Consider the following 16,934-nt stretch of genomic DNA (forward strand, 5'->3'; position numbering starts at 1 on the left):
CCTTACTTTTTTTAAAGATTTATTTATTTGTCTTTAGAGGGGAAGGGAAGGAGAGAAGGAGAGAAATATCAATGTATGGTTACCTCTCCTGAGTGCCCTGACTGGGAATCGAACCGCGATTGTGTGGTTCGCAGGCCCACGCTCAATCCACTGAGCTACACCAGCCAGGGCTGCACCTCACTTTTTTTAACCTAATATGCAGGGCTGGGCAAAAGTAGGTTTACAAGTTAGTTATGAGTACACAAAACAGTTTATTTTTGTATTATTAATTATTATTACCTTATTCCCCACCTGAAAAACTGTAAACCTAGTTTTGTCCCACCCTATATGCTGGTCATCTCTCAAGGACAGTGTAAATATTAAGCATTTATATAGTACAGACACATACAAATATATTCACACATTCTTCCTCTACAAAGTAATCCTTTTGTAAAGTAAAAAGCTCCACCTATTTCACTAATAACCAAACCATCATCAGTAATCAGATCAAGGTTAACATTTAGCCATATAGTGCCAGAGTTGCCTTGGCCTCCTCATTTGGAAATATCTTTGAGGCTGGTTGTTGCCAAAGCGAGTAGCCACTATAAGGACACCACAGGGACTCCACAAGGCTGACCAAGGCCGCCCATCTGGCTTCCTGAGGAGCCCAGACAAGGGCTACCTTAGTATCTACTAATGCTCTAGGCCGTATCCTTACATGTTCACAAAGACACAGACAAGGAGACAGCCTTGACACTGGCACCCCAGCAGACAAATGCTCAGTGTCCATCTGGTCTACCTAGGTGGTCACTACTTACTGCCTGTCTACATCCCCTCATCTAGCTCATGGTACCTGCAGCCCCTACTGGCCTGCCTCTGGCTGATCTAAGAAATGCAGAAGGGCAGGTGGTTCTAAGAGCCAAGCCAGGCACCATCTTGGTGCTGCACCACAGGCATTCCCATAATGCGATGGAGATCACAGAGCTGGCAATATGAAGCCGGGAGACGCCCTGGTTCACAAACTCACTGAATGCCTACCCAACAGCAACATTATAGTACTACGTTTATTAACAAAAATGAGTGTTAACCCTTGTTTATCATTTGTTCAGTGACGGGCACTGTTATAAACAAATACTCACTTACCACTTGTTGTTATAAACAAATATTTATTACCATTATGCCCCTTTCCCAGATAAGAAAACACTAGCACAGAGAGGAAGATGGCAGTCAGGATTCAAACATAGGCAGCTTAATAAAGCCCAAGTTCACTTCTCTCTCCCCCTTCATTTCTCCCTTCATGGGCTGAAGATGAAACATTTATGTAAGTATTAAAAAACCCCAAAGTATACTTTCTATGATCAGTTTCCATGTCTATATAAAGTATGAAAACAGGACTGGAAAAATATATACCAAAGTTTTTAAAAAATATTTTATTGCTGTTCTATTACAGTTGTCCCAATCTTTCCCCCTTTGGTCTCCCTGGCTCAGCCCACGCCCCCACTCCCAGTCAATCTCCACCCTGTTATCCATGTCCATGAGTCATTCATACATGTTCCTTAACTAGACCCTTCCCCTTTTTCCACCTTTATCCCCATTCCCCCTCCCCTCTGGTTGCTGTCAGTCTGTTTCTTATTTGAATGCCTCTGGTTCTGTTTTGCTCATTTGCTTGTTTTGTCAATTATGTTTGCCTTGTAGGTAAAATAATTTCATATTTGTCTTTCACAGCCTGGCTTATTTCACTTAGTATAAAGCTCTCCAGTTCCATCCATGCTGTCACGAAATGTAGGAGTTCCTTCTTTCTTTCTGCTGCATAGTATTCCATTGTATAAATATACCACCGTTTTTTGACCCACTTATTTACTGGTGGGCACTTAGGCTGTTTCCACCACTTGGCTATTGTAAATTGTACTGCAATGAACATGGGGGTGCAAAGGTTAACCTTTGCACCCCCATGTTCATTGCAGTACAGGTGTTTCAGGTTTCTTAGAGTATAAACCCATCAGTGGAATTGCTGGGTGAAAACGCAGTTCCATTTTTAGTTTTCTGAGGATATTCCATACTGTTCCCCACAGTAGCTGTACTAATTTGCATCCCACCAAAAGTGCACTAGCGTTCCCTTTTCTCCTCATCCTTACCAGCACTTTCTGTTCGCTGATTTGTTAATGATGGCCATTCTGATTGGTGTGAGGTGGTATATCATGTGGTTTTAATTTGCATCTCTCTGATGGCTAGTGATGTTCAGCATCTTTTCATGTGTCTCTGGGTCCTCCGTATGGTCTCCTTGGAGAAGTGTCTATTCAGGTCCTTTGCCCATTTTTAATTGGATTGTTTGTCTTCCTGGTCATATGAATTTTTTTTCATATGAATTCTTTATACATCTTGGAGATCAAACCCTCATCCAATGCATCACTGGCAAAAGCATTTTCCCATATGGTTGGATCCTTTTCCATTTTGATGATGTTTTCTTTAGCTGTGCAGAAGCTTTTTAATCTGATGTAGTCCCATTTGTTTAGTCTTTCCTCTATTTCCCCTGTCCTAGGAGATACATCAGCAAAAATACTGCTGTGTGGTATACCTGAAATTTTACTGCCTACGTCATGGCTTTTTTAAGTCTTTTACCCATCTTGAGTATTCTGGCTCATGGTGTACATTGGTGGTCTAGTTTCATTTGCATGTGTCTGTCCAGATCTCCCAACTTTATTTATTGAAGAGGTCCTGTTTACTCCATTTTAGGCTCCTACCCCTTTTATCAAGCATTAATTGACCATAAAGACATGGGTTTATTTCTGGGTTCTCTATTCTGTTCCATTGATCTGTGTGTCTGTTCTTGTACCAGTACCAGACGGCTTTGATTACAGTGGCCTTGTAGTATAGTGTGGCATCAAGTATTATGATCCGTCCTACTTTGTTCTTTCTCAAGATTGCTGAGGCTATTTGGGGTCATTTTCAGTCCCATATAAATTTTGGAAATATCTGTTCTAGATCAGTGAAATACGCCTTGGTATTTTAATAGGAATTGCACTGAATCTATGGATTGCTTTGTGGACTTTTTAATGATGTTAATTCTTCCAGTCCATCAATATGGTATATGCTTCCATTTATTTGTATCTTCCCTAATTTCTTTCTTCAGTGTTCTGTAATTCTCTGAGTACAGGTCTTTTACCTCCTTGGTTAAGTTCATTCCTCAGTACTTTATTTTTCTTCCTGTGATAGTAAATGGGATCTTTTCCTTAGTTTCTGTTTCTGATATTTCATTGTTGGTGTATATAAGTACCTTCAATTTCTGAATATTGACTTTTGTATTCCTCTATTTTGCCAATTTTACTTATTAGGTCTAGTAGTTTTTTAGTGGCAACTGTAAGGTTTTCTATGTAGACTATCATGTCAAATGCAAATGATGAATTTTACTTCCTCCTTTCCACATTGGATGCCTTTTATTTATTTTTCTGGTCTGACTGCTGTGGCTCTAACTCCCAATACTATGTTGAACAGAAATGGTGAAAGTGGATACCCTCGTCTTGTTCCTGATCTTAGTGGGAAAGCTTTTAGTTTTTGCCCATTGAGTATGATGTTGGCTGTAGGTCTCTCAATGATGGGTGATTCTGAGTGGTATGAACATGAGTGAAAACCATTCACTTCTTTGTATTCACTGTTTAAATTCCTACCAGTCCATTGCAAAGATGGACATAAAGACATAGCTCTTTATCGGCTGACTGGTTTACGCTTACCAGAGGTGCCCACAGTCATGACTGCTGCCACCTACTGTCCCTGAAACTACTCTTGAGTACCATACTGACAGTGATACCTCTAATTATACTGAGACTGCTACAAAGACAAAATACCAGATGGGGTGTCCTAAATATCCAATCACATAATCTAAAGCAGAGGTCTACAGTCAAGATTTCTGCCAAGATACTGAGAAATACCAATGAAACTACTATGTGACACTGCAGGCACATGTAGAAACGCTTTTGGTCTTGCTGTCGTATCCTTATTACGGTCATGAGGTGACACGAGGCTCATTCTAGATCCTACGTAACCAGAATACTTCCCTGGGGAACCAACTCTTAAAAGTCTCTCCCCTTATGTATGTGACTGATAGCATGAGTCTCTCATGGTGAATTTTGTACTTTCTCAATAAACCCCTTTATAGCTTTTTGGAATATGCCTAGCAGGTCAAGTGAGACATCACTAGTATTCCCCCAAGTGAGACATCACTAGTATTTCCCGGGAATACTATCCTTGTCCTGTATTGGTTTCTTACTTTTGGAACCCAGTACAAAACTTTCTGTATTGGGTTCCAAGGATAAGAGGTCTGCATACAAACTCCACGGTCTTAATTGCTCTGAACAGCTTGCAGAAACACTGCCCAAGTGTTTTGTTGAATACAGAAGGCATAGTAGTAAGTGCTTCCTATCTGAGTTTGAGACCAAAAGTCCAGGAATTTCCCAGGTGTATGGTTGTTCCTTTTCCTAGATGGCCAAAGACTTCATGTAGTTCTCTTAGAACAATGAGACAGCATTCTTCAAACAAAAAATAGAGTTTCTTTACTCTTGTACTAGGTAGGAGAGCATCTGATAGAGAGGTACCTAAGCTGTGGAATCAACTGAACGTGGATTTGCATCCCAGCCCTTACAGCTGCGTAAACTTGAGCACGCTAATGCTCCGAAACTGCTGGGGGGGGGGGGGGTCAAAATTGGGAATTAATTAATTAATTAATTAGATAAATAAGAAATAAAATCACAAGATTTCTATAAAGAGGAAGTTAAATATTCCACAGAAAGACTTCAGTGGTGCCTGAAAAACAGTAAAAATAAATGTTACTCTAGCCACATTAATAACATCCCTCAGCTTGAGGGCCCCTCATCTTGGGTTTTTCTGGACTCCAGAGTTGGCCGCCATGATAAGCACAGTCTTTAGAAATAGCTTCAAGTTCCCCACTTTATCTCCTTAAAGAGATTATCACACAACCTGGAGTAGAAAAATCCCTTATTAGGTATATTTGCCTATGAGATCTTCCTTGTTGGTAAGCATGAACTTACAGTGAGCACAAATGTACACATCAGTTTAAACCACGATGCTGCCCTCAGGCAGTAAGATTACTGTCAGTACCTTTGTGACTCTTTGTAAGGTTCCCTAAATGTCTCTGAGACTGACCTCCCACAGGCTTTGAAAACAGAAGCCTGGAGATGAAGTGTCAGGCCCAGGAACTGCCCGATTCTGTTAGCATTATTCCTCCACTTACTAGATATGCCTCAAACCCTAGAAATGGATCCAGCCCATGTTCAATTTGTAATATATCTCCTACTTATTACTTCTTACTAAATAGTTCTTTTTAAAGGCATGGACCTGTTCTCAGGTTACAAACACAACCTCAGTTTTACTGCTAATGAACCATATGATCTTAATAAAATCACATATCTGGGTATCGGTTTATAACTAACCAAGTAAGGATGTATTTAATGTCTATCATTTAATTTCTATTAACTCCAGCTACCCACTACCAAACGAGTACCTCAGACAAAAACAAAACAAAACAAAAAAACTGTGTGAAGGATCCATGTAGATCCACCATGGAAAACACAATAATCTTACTGACTGATTTTGAGATTGGACGTGTACAAACACAGATGTTCAGGGCCACTGTGTACGGCTGTGCACTTTGTGCACTGCAAAAGTTACCCGGCTGAGGTGGGTGCCGAAATACAGGCTGTGTTGATGGGAGTTTGCCAAATCTTACACCTGGAGGAGGATGCCTTTCGCCTCTTCCATAGGTGCTTTGTGCTCACTAAACTATACTCTCACGGCATGGTATCTGCTCACAGGTGATACATTTTTCTAAGTCATTTACCCAGCAAGCTGTACCTTAACCTAAACTGCACAAACACATCTCATCTTATAGGACAGAGGGGGCTTGCAGAAATAGCACTGAAAGACTTCTGCACTACTGCAAGCAATTGATCTTATCCCATAAAGAGATCTCCAAATTACAAAGACACAGGAAAAGTCTCCAGGATCTATTTCTCTTCAAATTAACCACATCTAAAGCACATACACATTAAAGAATTCTTCAGAGGAGAAATGTTCATGAACAAAAACTAAAGAAAAAGTTAAAAAATATATAAAGAAACTGTGTAATACATATGTATATATATAACTTTCACTATTTTAAGGTAATAAACATTTTTGTATCAAAGGAATTTTACAAAATTACAGAAGTTTTTTTTGTACTTCTTCACAAAGAAATTGTGGAAATTAATAGAACAATCTGTATAAAGCAGCTAAAATGCACTTAAAGAAAATATAAACATAGCCCTGGCTGGTGTAGCTCAGTGGATTGAGCACGGGCCTGCGAACCACAAGATCAAGGTTCGATTCCCAGTCAGGGCACATGCCTGGGTTGCAGGCCAGTTCCTGGCTCCTGGCGGGGGACACACGAGAGGCAACCATACATTGATATTTCTCTCTCTCTCTCCTTCCCATCCCCTCTAAGATAAATAAATAAAATCTTTAAAAAAAAAAGAAAATATAAACATAAATAACATTATTCAAGTATTAAATTATTTCAAAAGTAACATGTAAATAAAATAAAAAATATGCTTTCATGCTTCTAATTCTAAGGTAACATCAAAATTATAGAGCTTGTGAAGCAGACATAAGAAAGAAAACAGCAGGTGTGTATATATATATGAGGTACATACATATGCTCATACATAAGTAATGCTGAAATTTTTAAAAGAATTTTAAATTAACTCACTCAAAAATAATATCATGTGATTTTAATAATATAGCTATGCCACAATATGTAAATACGACTTGGTAATCTCTATAGTGAACTAAGCTATAAAATAATAGAAAGACATCCTAATAATTTTATATTAAATTTGTTCTTTATACAAAATCATCTCCAATATAAAAATGGAAAGTATTCATTCACATGAATGGAATTTCAGAGGCTAGTCTGCATCACCGAGTTAAATAAGATATTCACAACCTACTATTTCATTCTTCCTAAAGACACAATTATTAGAAAATGCCCTTAATTTCAAAAACATAGTAAAAATGAATTTAAATGATTAACAAAAGAAACTTGATAAATTATTTTACTTTTCCTAGAAAATTTTCTGGTAGATATCATTCCCTTCTGTAGTTCCAAACAAATGGAAGATTAACATGGCCACCTAGAGGAGAAAAGTTGATCCACAGATAAGCCATCACATTTTCTTACTTTTTCTAGAATACCCGTATTTCAGACTTATAGTAAATATACTGTTCTACAGGACTCAACTAAAGGGGTTACTCATGTGTGAAAGAGACTCAGGGAGGATGTGAATGGAGCAGGGATGACCTAACAGAAGCTAAAACAACATTCACTTCGCAGTGGACTTGACAAGCACAGTTTTCATAACTTAGTGTGGAAATCACTCTTTCAATAATCTCAAAATCTCTTCTCGCTAGTGTAAAATTAGGGATAATCTTATCTGACACAGTGAGTTCCAGTGAAGACTGTACACGATGACGTGCACAGAAACTAGCAGAGTCAGGCAGACAGGAGCTCGATAAACGCCAGTGCTTCCTACCTGGTCAGAAAGACTGATAAAGGTGGAGAGAAAATAAGGGCATTTTAAGAATGGTAAAAATAATGTGGGGTGATTAATGATAAGAAAAATGGTTCTGAGATGCTGGAGGGGGAGAAACTGTAAGAGTATGGAATAGAAACAAGTCTAAGCAAGAGAAATTATAAAATTTAAAACAAAAATAAGAAGAGAAAAAAAAAAGAAAGTTCTGCTGCACTGGTCTCTCTGAATCTCTATCCAGGCCTCCCTCGTCCTCCTCTGCTCTTGCAGATGTTTCCAACATTGGCTCTCCAAAGCTTCTATGCGGAATTACTCGGCGCGCTGAGAAATGGCCTAAGGGCTCCTTACTGGCACTAGTGAGGCCAGAGTACGTCATGCCAGGGGACTATTCTTGGTTGGAGCGAGATGATGAGCTCCTGGATTACAACTACGTCTCTTTTTTGACTCCGGAAGTGAGTAAGGAAAGGGCAGGTGGTAAGAAAATATAGGCAGCAAATGTATGCTTTCTTACCACTTCCTCTCTCCTTAACGACATTCCATCAAACTTATTAATCTACCCAATTTAAACCTGAATGGAAAGTTACTGACCAATTTCCGATGGACAGGGGCTTATATGAATTCTCACCTTCCCCGTCTCTGAAGCAGACAAGTCTCGTTCCATGGTAAAACACAACCCTCTTCTGATTTTCTACTTTATGTTTTTACTTTCTCTTCTCTGTTTAAGTGACATCCTGAATTCTACTGTTAATTAAAGGAAATGATTCTCTGATCTTCTCTCTCCATATTCTCCCACATCAATTTAACATATTCCCATGGTTTCTATTCTCTAAGCATATATAATCTGAACACCTCTCTCCCTAACCCCATTCGTATGTGTATATTTGTATAAAACCACTTTTATGTCTCCCCACGTCCTTCCACTCTCAACAGAAAACAGATCCCTGGATTTCCTATTTGCATTAATAACCCCATCACTTCCCCACTTCAGTGACTTTGAACCACTGTGCTGCAAGAGGCACGCTGGTGTGCCTCAAGAATTTTTAAAACATTCAATACCTGACTATTTAGTCAAGGGCACTGACCTCTTTTCCTTTAGAATGTCAAATTAAAAAATGACAACAGCCAACACAATAACTGTCTGGTGTGAATAAATCAAAATTATACCTATTTTTGTCAGATCAACAAAAACTGTATTTTTTGGTGTGCCACGGAATTTTAGTAGTTAGTCTTTGCGTGCCATGAGACAAAAAAGGTTGAAAACCACTGTCCCGGCCACACATGCTGGAAACCAGCATCATACATGACACTCCTTTTTTTAATGGTCCAAATACATTCAGTTCCCAAATCCAGCAAATTCTACCTCCTATATTCCTACTGCCACTATTGTAATTCAGATCTCTACCACTTTTTACACAGACTACTCCAAAGACCTCCTTAACTGTGTCCTCTTATAGTCCCCCTGTTGCTAAATTAATCTTTCAGAAGCACATCCCTAAACATGGTCCCTTGGTGAAAAACTGTCAGTGACTTCTCACTGACTCAAAAATTAAATACAAGCTTTAGTCAGAGAGGGACTCCAGGCTTTAGACCTCTTCTCTCTTCCCATTTTACCTCCAACATACATACACACATATCCACACATATATGGCATTCTGAAAAAAGTGCAGCGTTGTTAAATAATGAGAACAGTTTGCCTGACATCCATATAACCTGGCACCAGGAAGAGTGGACTGGAATGCACATGAGTGAACAACGACAACTTCACTGCATTAGTCAGGGGGGGCAGCAGACACCGTTCACTGAGCATGTATACTGTGTGGCCATTGCATTCAAAAGGACTGAGCCAGTAGAGCAAGGGATCTGCATCAAATTTTGTGTTAACCTTGAACATTCCTCTGCGAAAACTAATCAGATGATTAGCTGTGGCCTTCTGAAGGCCACAGCTATGGGCAACTGGCAGCTTCATCATGACAATGTGCCTGCTCACGCATCACACATCTCATGCAGTTTTTTCCATAAAACTTTGTATCATCCAGGTAACTCAGCCCCCTGTAACCCAGACTTGGCACTCTGTGACTTCTGGCTTTTCCCAAAACTAAAATCAGCTTTGAAAGGGAAGAGATCTCAGATTCAGGAAAATAAGACAGGGCAGCTGATGGTGACTAGAACTGTGTGAGGTCCCAAGGTGCCTACTTTGAAGGGGACTGAAATTGTCCTACGTACAATGTTCCTTGTATCTTCTTCAATAAATGTCTATTTTTCATATTGCACAGCTGGACACATTCTGGACACACTACAGGTGTAGATACATCAAGCAGACGTCTCTGTTCTGCAATCACCTCTCCATTTACCACTCACCCCTCTTCACCTCGGGGTTTATGAGGTTCCCTCTAAAACGCCTCTACTTAACCTAGTCGCCAACTCTGCACCACTCTTCAAAGCTGAACACAAGTGCCATTTTCTCTAAAGCTCTCATACCTTCCCTGATGGATGCTACCTCACTCCCTGCCTTAAAACCTTTGAGCATTTAATAAGCACTTCTGCATCTTTGAGCATGTTCAGAATTTACTATCACGTGAAACTGCTTCTCCCTAAGATCTTGAACTCTGAAACCTCCCTCTCCAATCAAATTTTCCTGTTCTTCCTCCCCTTATTGAATCTATTTTGGGCTCAATGATCTTTGATTTTTAATAGCAGTAATCTATGATAAAAAATATCTTCTAGTTTACTGTATCGTACATCATGACCCGATCCTCTCCCCACCCCAAATTCCAACGAAGAAATGCTAACGTTAAGGATATCCACCTCCACCAGGAGATTCCACAGGCGCTTTAAATTCAGCATGACCCGAACTAAGTTAACTCCTCGCCAAACTCACATCTCCGATGCTCTCTAAACGAACTAAAAATCTTGATTCCTCACTCATTACACACACTGTCATTCACAAAGGAGAGTACCCTTAAATCTATGAACTCTGTATCCCTAAATCACTGCCAATGAGGATCTCATCACTGTTTACACAGCTGGTCTTTCCTGCTTCCAGCTGCTACTACTTCCAATTCATTTTCTAATACAATAGTTAAATAATTTTTTTAGATACACTGATCTAAATGTGCTACAATGTCCAGCTTAAAAACCTTCCAGGACTCTTGATTTCCTGAAAGACAATGTCCAATATCCTGAGCATGGCATTCAATCTTATTATCTGCCCATTCTCCAGAAACAGGTCATAATTAGACAATGAAATACACTCTCCTCTGCTTTCACACAATCACTACTCCATGGCTGTTGAAAGAGTTTTCACTCGAGTCCATTCAGCTATTTTGCGAAGACTTCATTCCATACCTCACAAACCTACCTCCCAAGGTCTGAGTCACCTCCTCATCTGTATTTCCACAGTACATTGTTCATGAAACTAGTAGACCATTTATCACATTAAATTACACATATACTCATCGTCCTCCTCCTCCAGTTTTAGGCTCTTTGAAACAAGCTCATTTTATCCATATTTTACCCACAGTATCTAGCATGGCACATAAAGAGATTTCAATAAGTGTTTATGAAATAAATCTAATTTCAGAATGCCCAAACTCAATCTACCCTGGGTGATTTATCAAATAATTGAGGGTAGAAATGGTAGAAGAGTACAAATGGGTCCCATACAGGTAAAGTGAAATGAAGACGTGACTCCAGGACACTTTCGAAGGTCAGGGCCAGATCAGGAGGGCCAGACGGTACGCGTCTCTCCTTCCTGCTTTGGCCTCAGACCTGGAGCCACACCAGAGTAACAGGACTGCAGGGAAGAGGCAACTGAGACAGCAGAGAAGTACAGGGAGTGAAGTGGAAGAGATCAAGAGGAAAAAACAAAACTCCTAAACAAGCTACAGAAAGCAAGTGTCTAGGGCCACAAATTTCAAGCTCAGCCTTGCTCATCGCCATCCCTGTTTTCCCTGCCCTCATCTACAGCAATCACTTACTGGTCACTTACCTATTAGCGGCTAGACACTATGCTGAAAACTACCACATGTATCATTCAATGCTCATGACAACCCTATCACAAAGATATTATCTACATTTTAGAGACAATAAAACAAATCTATGAACAATTAACTCTACTGTCCACGGTTTCATAGCTATTATGTTAAGTCACAGAGCCAGAATGTGAAAAATGGTCTGACTTTAAAACGCGTTCTCTTTCTGCTCTGCTATCCATGTACCAGGGGCGTGAAGACGTTGGGGACTGTCTTTGCCACTCTGCATTATTTAGTTACCTTTGTGAGCACACGTCTTACGTTCTTCAATACTAGAAGGGTATTTTTGAGAATACAGTCCAGTCTACAGCCATACCACCCTGAACGCACCCGATCTCGTCTGATCTCGGAAGCTAAGCAGGGTCGGGCCTGGTTAGTACTCGGATGGGAGAATATAGTCCGTGTCTAATATGTTCTATTTCTTCCCTAGCATTTCGTGATAATTTTTCTGTATAGAAATCACTCAGTTTTCTTCACTAATTTCTTATTATATCTGATTACTGGCAGAAATAAGATGAGATTTATCAGTCTTTAGTTGGCAGTGAGCCAAATGCAAAGAAAGACGACGCAGCTCCTTGGACTGCACCATGTGCTGGGGTGAGCCTTTGAAGCACTAACTGCAATAAGCCCTAAAACACAAACCACAGCTATAAAATTAAGGATGATTTGGTATAAAAGTAAAAATGCTATCTAAGATATACACAGCTTTTTTTTTAGACGAGGGTATAAAGATAATAATTACTACATGAGTTGGCATATATTAAGCACATGAATAACTTACTTAAATGTGAAAATATGCTGTAATTAATAGTAAAATCTCTTCTATTTCTCTTATAGAAAGGTGTAAAAACATGTGAGAATAGACTTATGTCTTCCACACAGGTTGAGGTCTAAAGCCAATGTCAGTACACACGGCAAAAATCAATCAGAAACAAGATAATCTTGAAAAGTCCTTAAATCATCCTTGAAGCAGAGTGTAATACAGTATCAGCTCTCAATACGCCACCTCGACAGTTTCCCCTCCTACACGGAAGACACAGATCGCCACTTCGGCTGCCGTGTGCCGCCGAAGTCTCTGGCTCCTGTCCAGAGGCCATACCGAAGGAACGAGCACACATTTACACACCGGGACCATATCAGCACGGGAGACACTTACACTGTATCGGTTCCCGTAGCAGGTACGAGGAACTGATTTCATCTGGGAGAACAGCATGGCCACATCTTCCAGGGCAGGCTTGCTAGCGTATGTTCATTGTGGAAAGGAGCTAGAATTACTAGGGACTTTAAATTATTTAGTGTTTTGCTCTTGGGGGTTGTGGTTTTTGTCTTCAGCCCAGAGATATGAATGTGAATATATTATATCCCCAGAAACATGACTCTACTATGTGTGCTATTTATTATACAACCACAGATGCCCACACTGTATGCACACATAATCTAATACGACAGAGTCATCTAAAAAATAAACAGCCTATCTTACCTTCATCCATGGATGCTTCACTACTGTATCCATCATACTCTGCAGACAGAGGACTGTATTTTTGTCTTGTTTCCCAAGTATAATTCTGTTGCCTAGAATCGGCCAGCGGGAGTCTGGAATTGTGTGTTCGGGATAGGGCCTCCTGGTATTTACCCAGTGCTTCATCTTCACTTTCAGAGGATGAACCATGCTCATCTTTGTCCATGTAGGAATTATCTATTTGCAATGACAGGGAGAGTAAATCAAAATTTTAATGCAATAAAGGACATGAATTTGTCACAGTTTTATACATATATGTAACACACACATCATATATATCCATATACACATATACAAATATATATAAACATACATATACAAATACACAATCTGAGTTTTCAGTTTCACAAAAGTATAATTTTTCCACTTAAAAAGCCCAAGATTTTTTTTAAAACCCAAGATTTAGATTTTATGTTTTAACAGAAAAAGGCTGATGTATACACTCTAATTACATAAATAATGCTAGTCACAGGGATTTCCCTACAATGTTATACATAAAGAAGATAACAGAATGGGCCACCTTACATCAGTTTTCTACACCATCAGCAGTACACAGAAGATGTTACTATTGCCAAAACATGTGGACCTGACTCAAATAATTCATGTTACGAAAGACACTCATTACCACCTTAGCCAAAATTGTTTAAGGTGACAACTCCTAGCACTAGCAATGAAAGAGAAATGGGCAAACATATACAGGGGTGGGCAAAACTAGGTTTATAGTTGTGAGCGCACACAACAGTTTATTCATAAGCATTAATTATTAATTACTGTATTATTTACTTGTACTACAACTATAGACTGACTTTTGCCCACCTCTGTATTAGTGGCGAAATAATAATTGGTAGAACTTTTCTAGAGAGCAGTTTGGTAATATATATTAAGCTTTTCAATCCACACAATGTTTGATCCATTTCTAAGAATTTAAAAATTCCATTTCTAAGAACTCAGCCTAAGAAAATAGTTAACAGGTGAGCAAAGGTACACACTTGAGACAGTTCACTGAATTGTGTTTGATAGTAAAAGAAAACAAAAATAATAAAACCTACACATCCACCACTGGGCCTTGGTTCAGTAAACTGTGACACATTGATGCACTAATACACAATGCAGTCTTTAAAAGTGAGGTGAACAACCACTAGTACTTCCCTGGGAGGGAAAGGGTAACTGTAACATTATGCTGAGAGAAAAGGGAAAGTTATACAATAAAAGGTATATTTATGGTCTCATTTTAAAAATGCACACACACACCCCCTTACATGCAATATATACACACTACATGCAGTATACACTTATATGCACACATGAAAATGTGTGGAAAGATATGCAACAAACTTAACAGATCTGCAAGTGGTAAAACTATTAGGAAAACTTCCCCATACTTCACATAAAATTTTTAGGTGGTATACATTATTTTAAAAAGTACAAGTTATTAACTTTTAAAAAGGTAAAATTTTTGAAACTTCAACATACTGAGATATATTTAAAGCAAGATGCAACCTCGTAGAATATAAATCAACTCTAGAAGGATGAAAAGACACAACAGGTAGAATTTATGACTTCAGTCTAGATCCTTCTCTCTTTATACTCCGTTGAGATCATCTGCACTGAAGAAATCAAGGTTTGACATTCAAGTGGGGAGATGCAGAAAGAGTAATTTTACAATACAGGATAAAAACTGAATGTTTAGAATTAGAGGTAAGGGAACTTGAGTGTCAGTAGTCAAAGACCAACATTTTAATTCAGGAAAATAAAGTCGTAAAATGGTAAAACTATCACCAATGTCACATTCTGCATCGCCCGACCTATAATTACTAGCAACACGCAGCTACTTAAATAATTAAAAATAATAATATTTAAAACGTAGTTCCCCAGGGCTACTGGCCACATTTCAAGTGCTCAATCACCATGTGTGGCTGGTGGCTCTTATACCAAGTAATACGGATAAACCAGACTTTTCCACCACTGCAGGAAGTTCTACTGGACGGTAAAAAGATGATGTCGGATCTGGTCTGGAACCAAGGCACTGGACTCTCAGTTCAGAAATTTCAGCGCTTTGGGGAACACCACGGCAGTGGTCTTCAGGCAGCAGGAGAGCACTGTGGGCAACAACTAGAAATTCCAGTCACACTCCACCTATTGCAAAACATTGCCTGACATAGCCCTGCACTCGGAAATAGAAAAGGAAACTCTTCCTCCTCTTTCTGTGCCTGATAAGCTCTATGTCAGAACCAAGGACACAAGAACCAGTAATACCACAGTTGAGTATGTGAAAGGATTAATGCATGGGTCTAATAATTTTTTAATGATTTTTAGAACATAACGTGCTTACTTTTAGCATTGTCTATAACCTTGACTACTTGAGAGGTATTTAGTTTCTTTGGGTACCAGCATGCTTTTTAATGAAAACAAATCAAAGAAAATTAAAAATTCTGTACTGCTACTTGTGAAGTATTTATTACTAGTACAAACTCTACTGTTTTTTCTGAATAAACTAATTTGTAAACTACTTTACTTAATTCTTATTTCTTTCTGTATTTTTGCCACTTCAAGTAATAGAATAGCAAGGCTACCAAAAACACATGAATCTGACATTTAGGCTGCTAGCAGAGTAGATTCCAAAAGGAACAAAGAGTTGATCTTTGGTATCCACAGGGGATTGATTGTAGAACCTTCTGCAGATACCAAACTCAAAGGATGCTTGAGTCCCTTATGTACACCCTCCTGTGTTCTTTAAATCAGCTCTAGAATACTTCTAATACCTAATACAATGTAAATGCTATGTAAGAGGGTGGGTGTCCAACCCTTTGGCGTCTCTGGCCACACTGGAAGAAGAGTTGTCTTTGGCCACACATTAAATACACAAGCACTAATGAAAACTGATGAGCAAAAAAGGGTTTTAGGTAAATTTATGATTTTATGTTGGGCCACATTCATAGCTATCCTGGGCCTTATGTGGCCCATGGGTCACAGGTTGGACACTCCTGGTAGGGAACAATGAGAAGAAAAGAAGGTTTGTACATGTTCAACACAGATGCAACAATCATAACCCTAACTGTATAGTACATGCCAGCAACAATGTATCACTTTTAAAATATATACATATATATTGTTATTCAAGCTTTTTATTATCTGGACTAAGTATTTCAAGTTTAAAAAGAAATTATTTTTATTTCATCTAAATTATAAAATTTCTGGAATAATGCTGTTTTCTGATTTGTGGCTGGCTGAATCTGTGGTTACAGAATTCACAGAATCCACAGATACGGAGCACTGCCAGTATTTCCAAAACCTGGTGCTCCTTTTGAGTCAGCTCATTCGTCCTGGATCAGCCTCTATCACGTCATTTAAATAACACTCACATGATGGATACATACCAGCTCCTTATTCTGTATAAAGTCATGGAGCAGAACTGAAAAGTCTTCCTCATTCCTAATATTACTCATATTTTCTTTTTCATAAGAATCTAAATTTATAGAAAAGTTCCAGATGCATATTTCATGCATTTTCATGCATATTTTATGGAAAGCCAGTGTATGACCAGGCCTTACGATCAGATCAGCAGTAAATGGAAATGATTACGGTACTACCAGAAATGATTACTAATATGAAGCAATTCTGCAACCCAAACCAAGTAACTGTTAACTAATTGTACTGAAAACTGTTACAAATGTTGTAGCTGAAAATTAGAAATGCTTACTCGGAATCTCAATGCTACACAGAGAACTCAGGAATAGTAATACACTGCTCATGTGCACTCACTTTAGACACAGAGCTGTCATATAATTCTTAAGGCATGGCTAAGTGAACAGACACACAGCCTGAAGC

At 38.9% G+C, this 16,934-nt stretch overlaps 1 protein-coding gene across 1 annotated transcript in view; it reads right to left on the minus strand.

Annotated features, from left to right (window-relative positions):
• The window catches only part of SYT14 (synaptotagmin 14), a 237,278-nt gene that overhangs the window by 157,833 nt on the left and 62,511 nt on the right, over positions 1–16,934 (minus strand). Inside the window, exon 4 of the mRNA XM_037027621.1 lies at positions 13,068–13,283. Coding sequence (XP_036883516.1) covers positions 13,068–13,283 — 216 coding nt within the window. The remainder of the gene's footprint in view (positions 1–13,067; positions 13,284–16,934) is intronic.

Source organism: Sturnira hondurensis, unplaced genomic scaffold (genome assembly GCF_014824575.4).
Source record: "Sturnira hondurensis isolate 20B ecotype Veracruz unplaced genomic scaffold, ASM1482457v3 Scaffold0019216, whole genome shotgun sequence".
Classification (NCBI taxonomy): Eukaryota; Metazoa; Chordata; class Mammalia; order Chiroptera; family Phyllostomidae; genus Sturnira; species Sturnira hondurensis.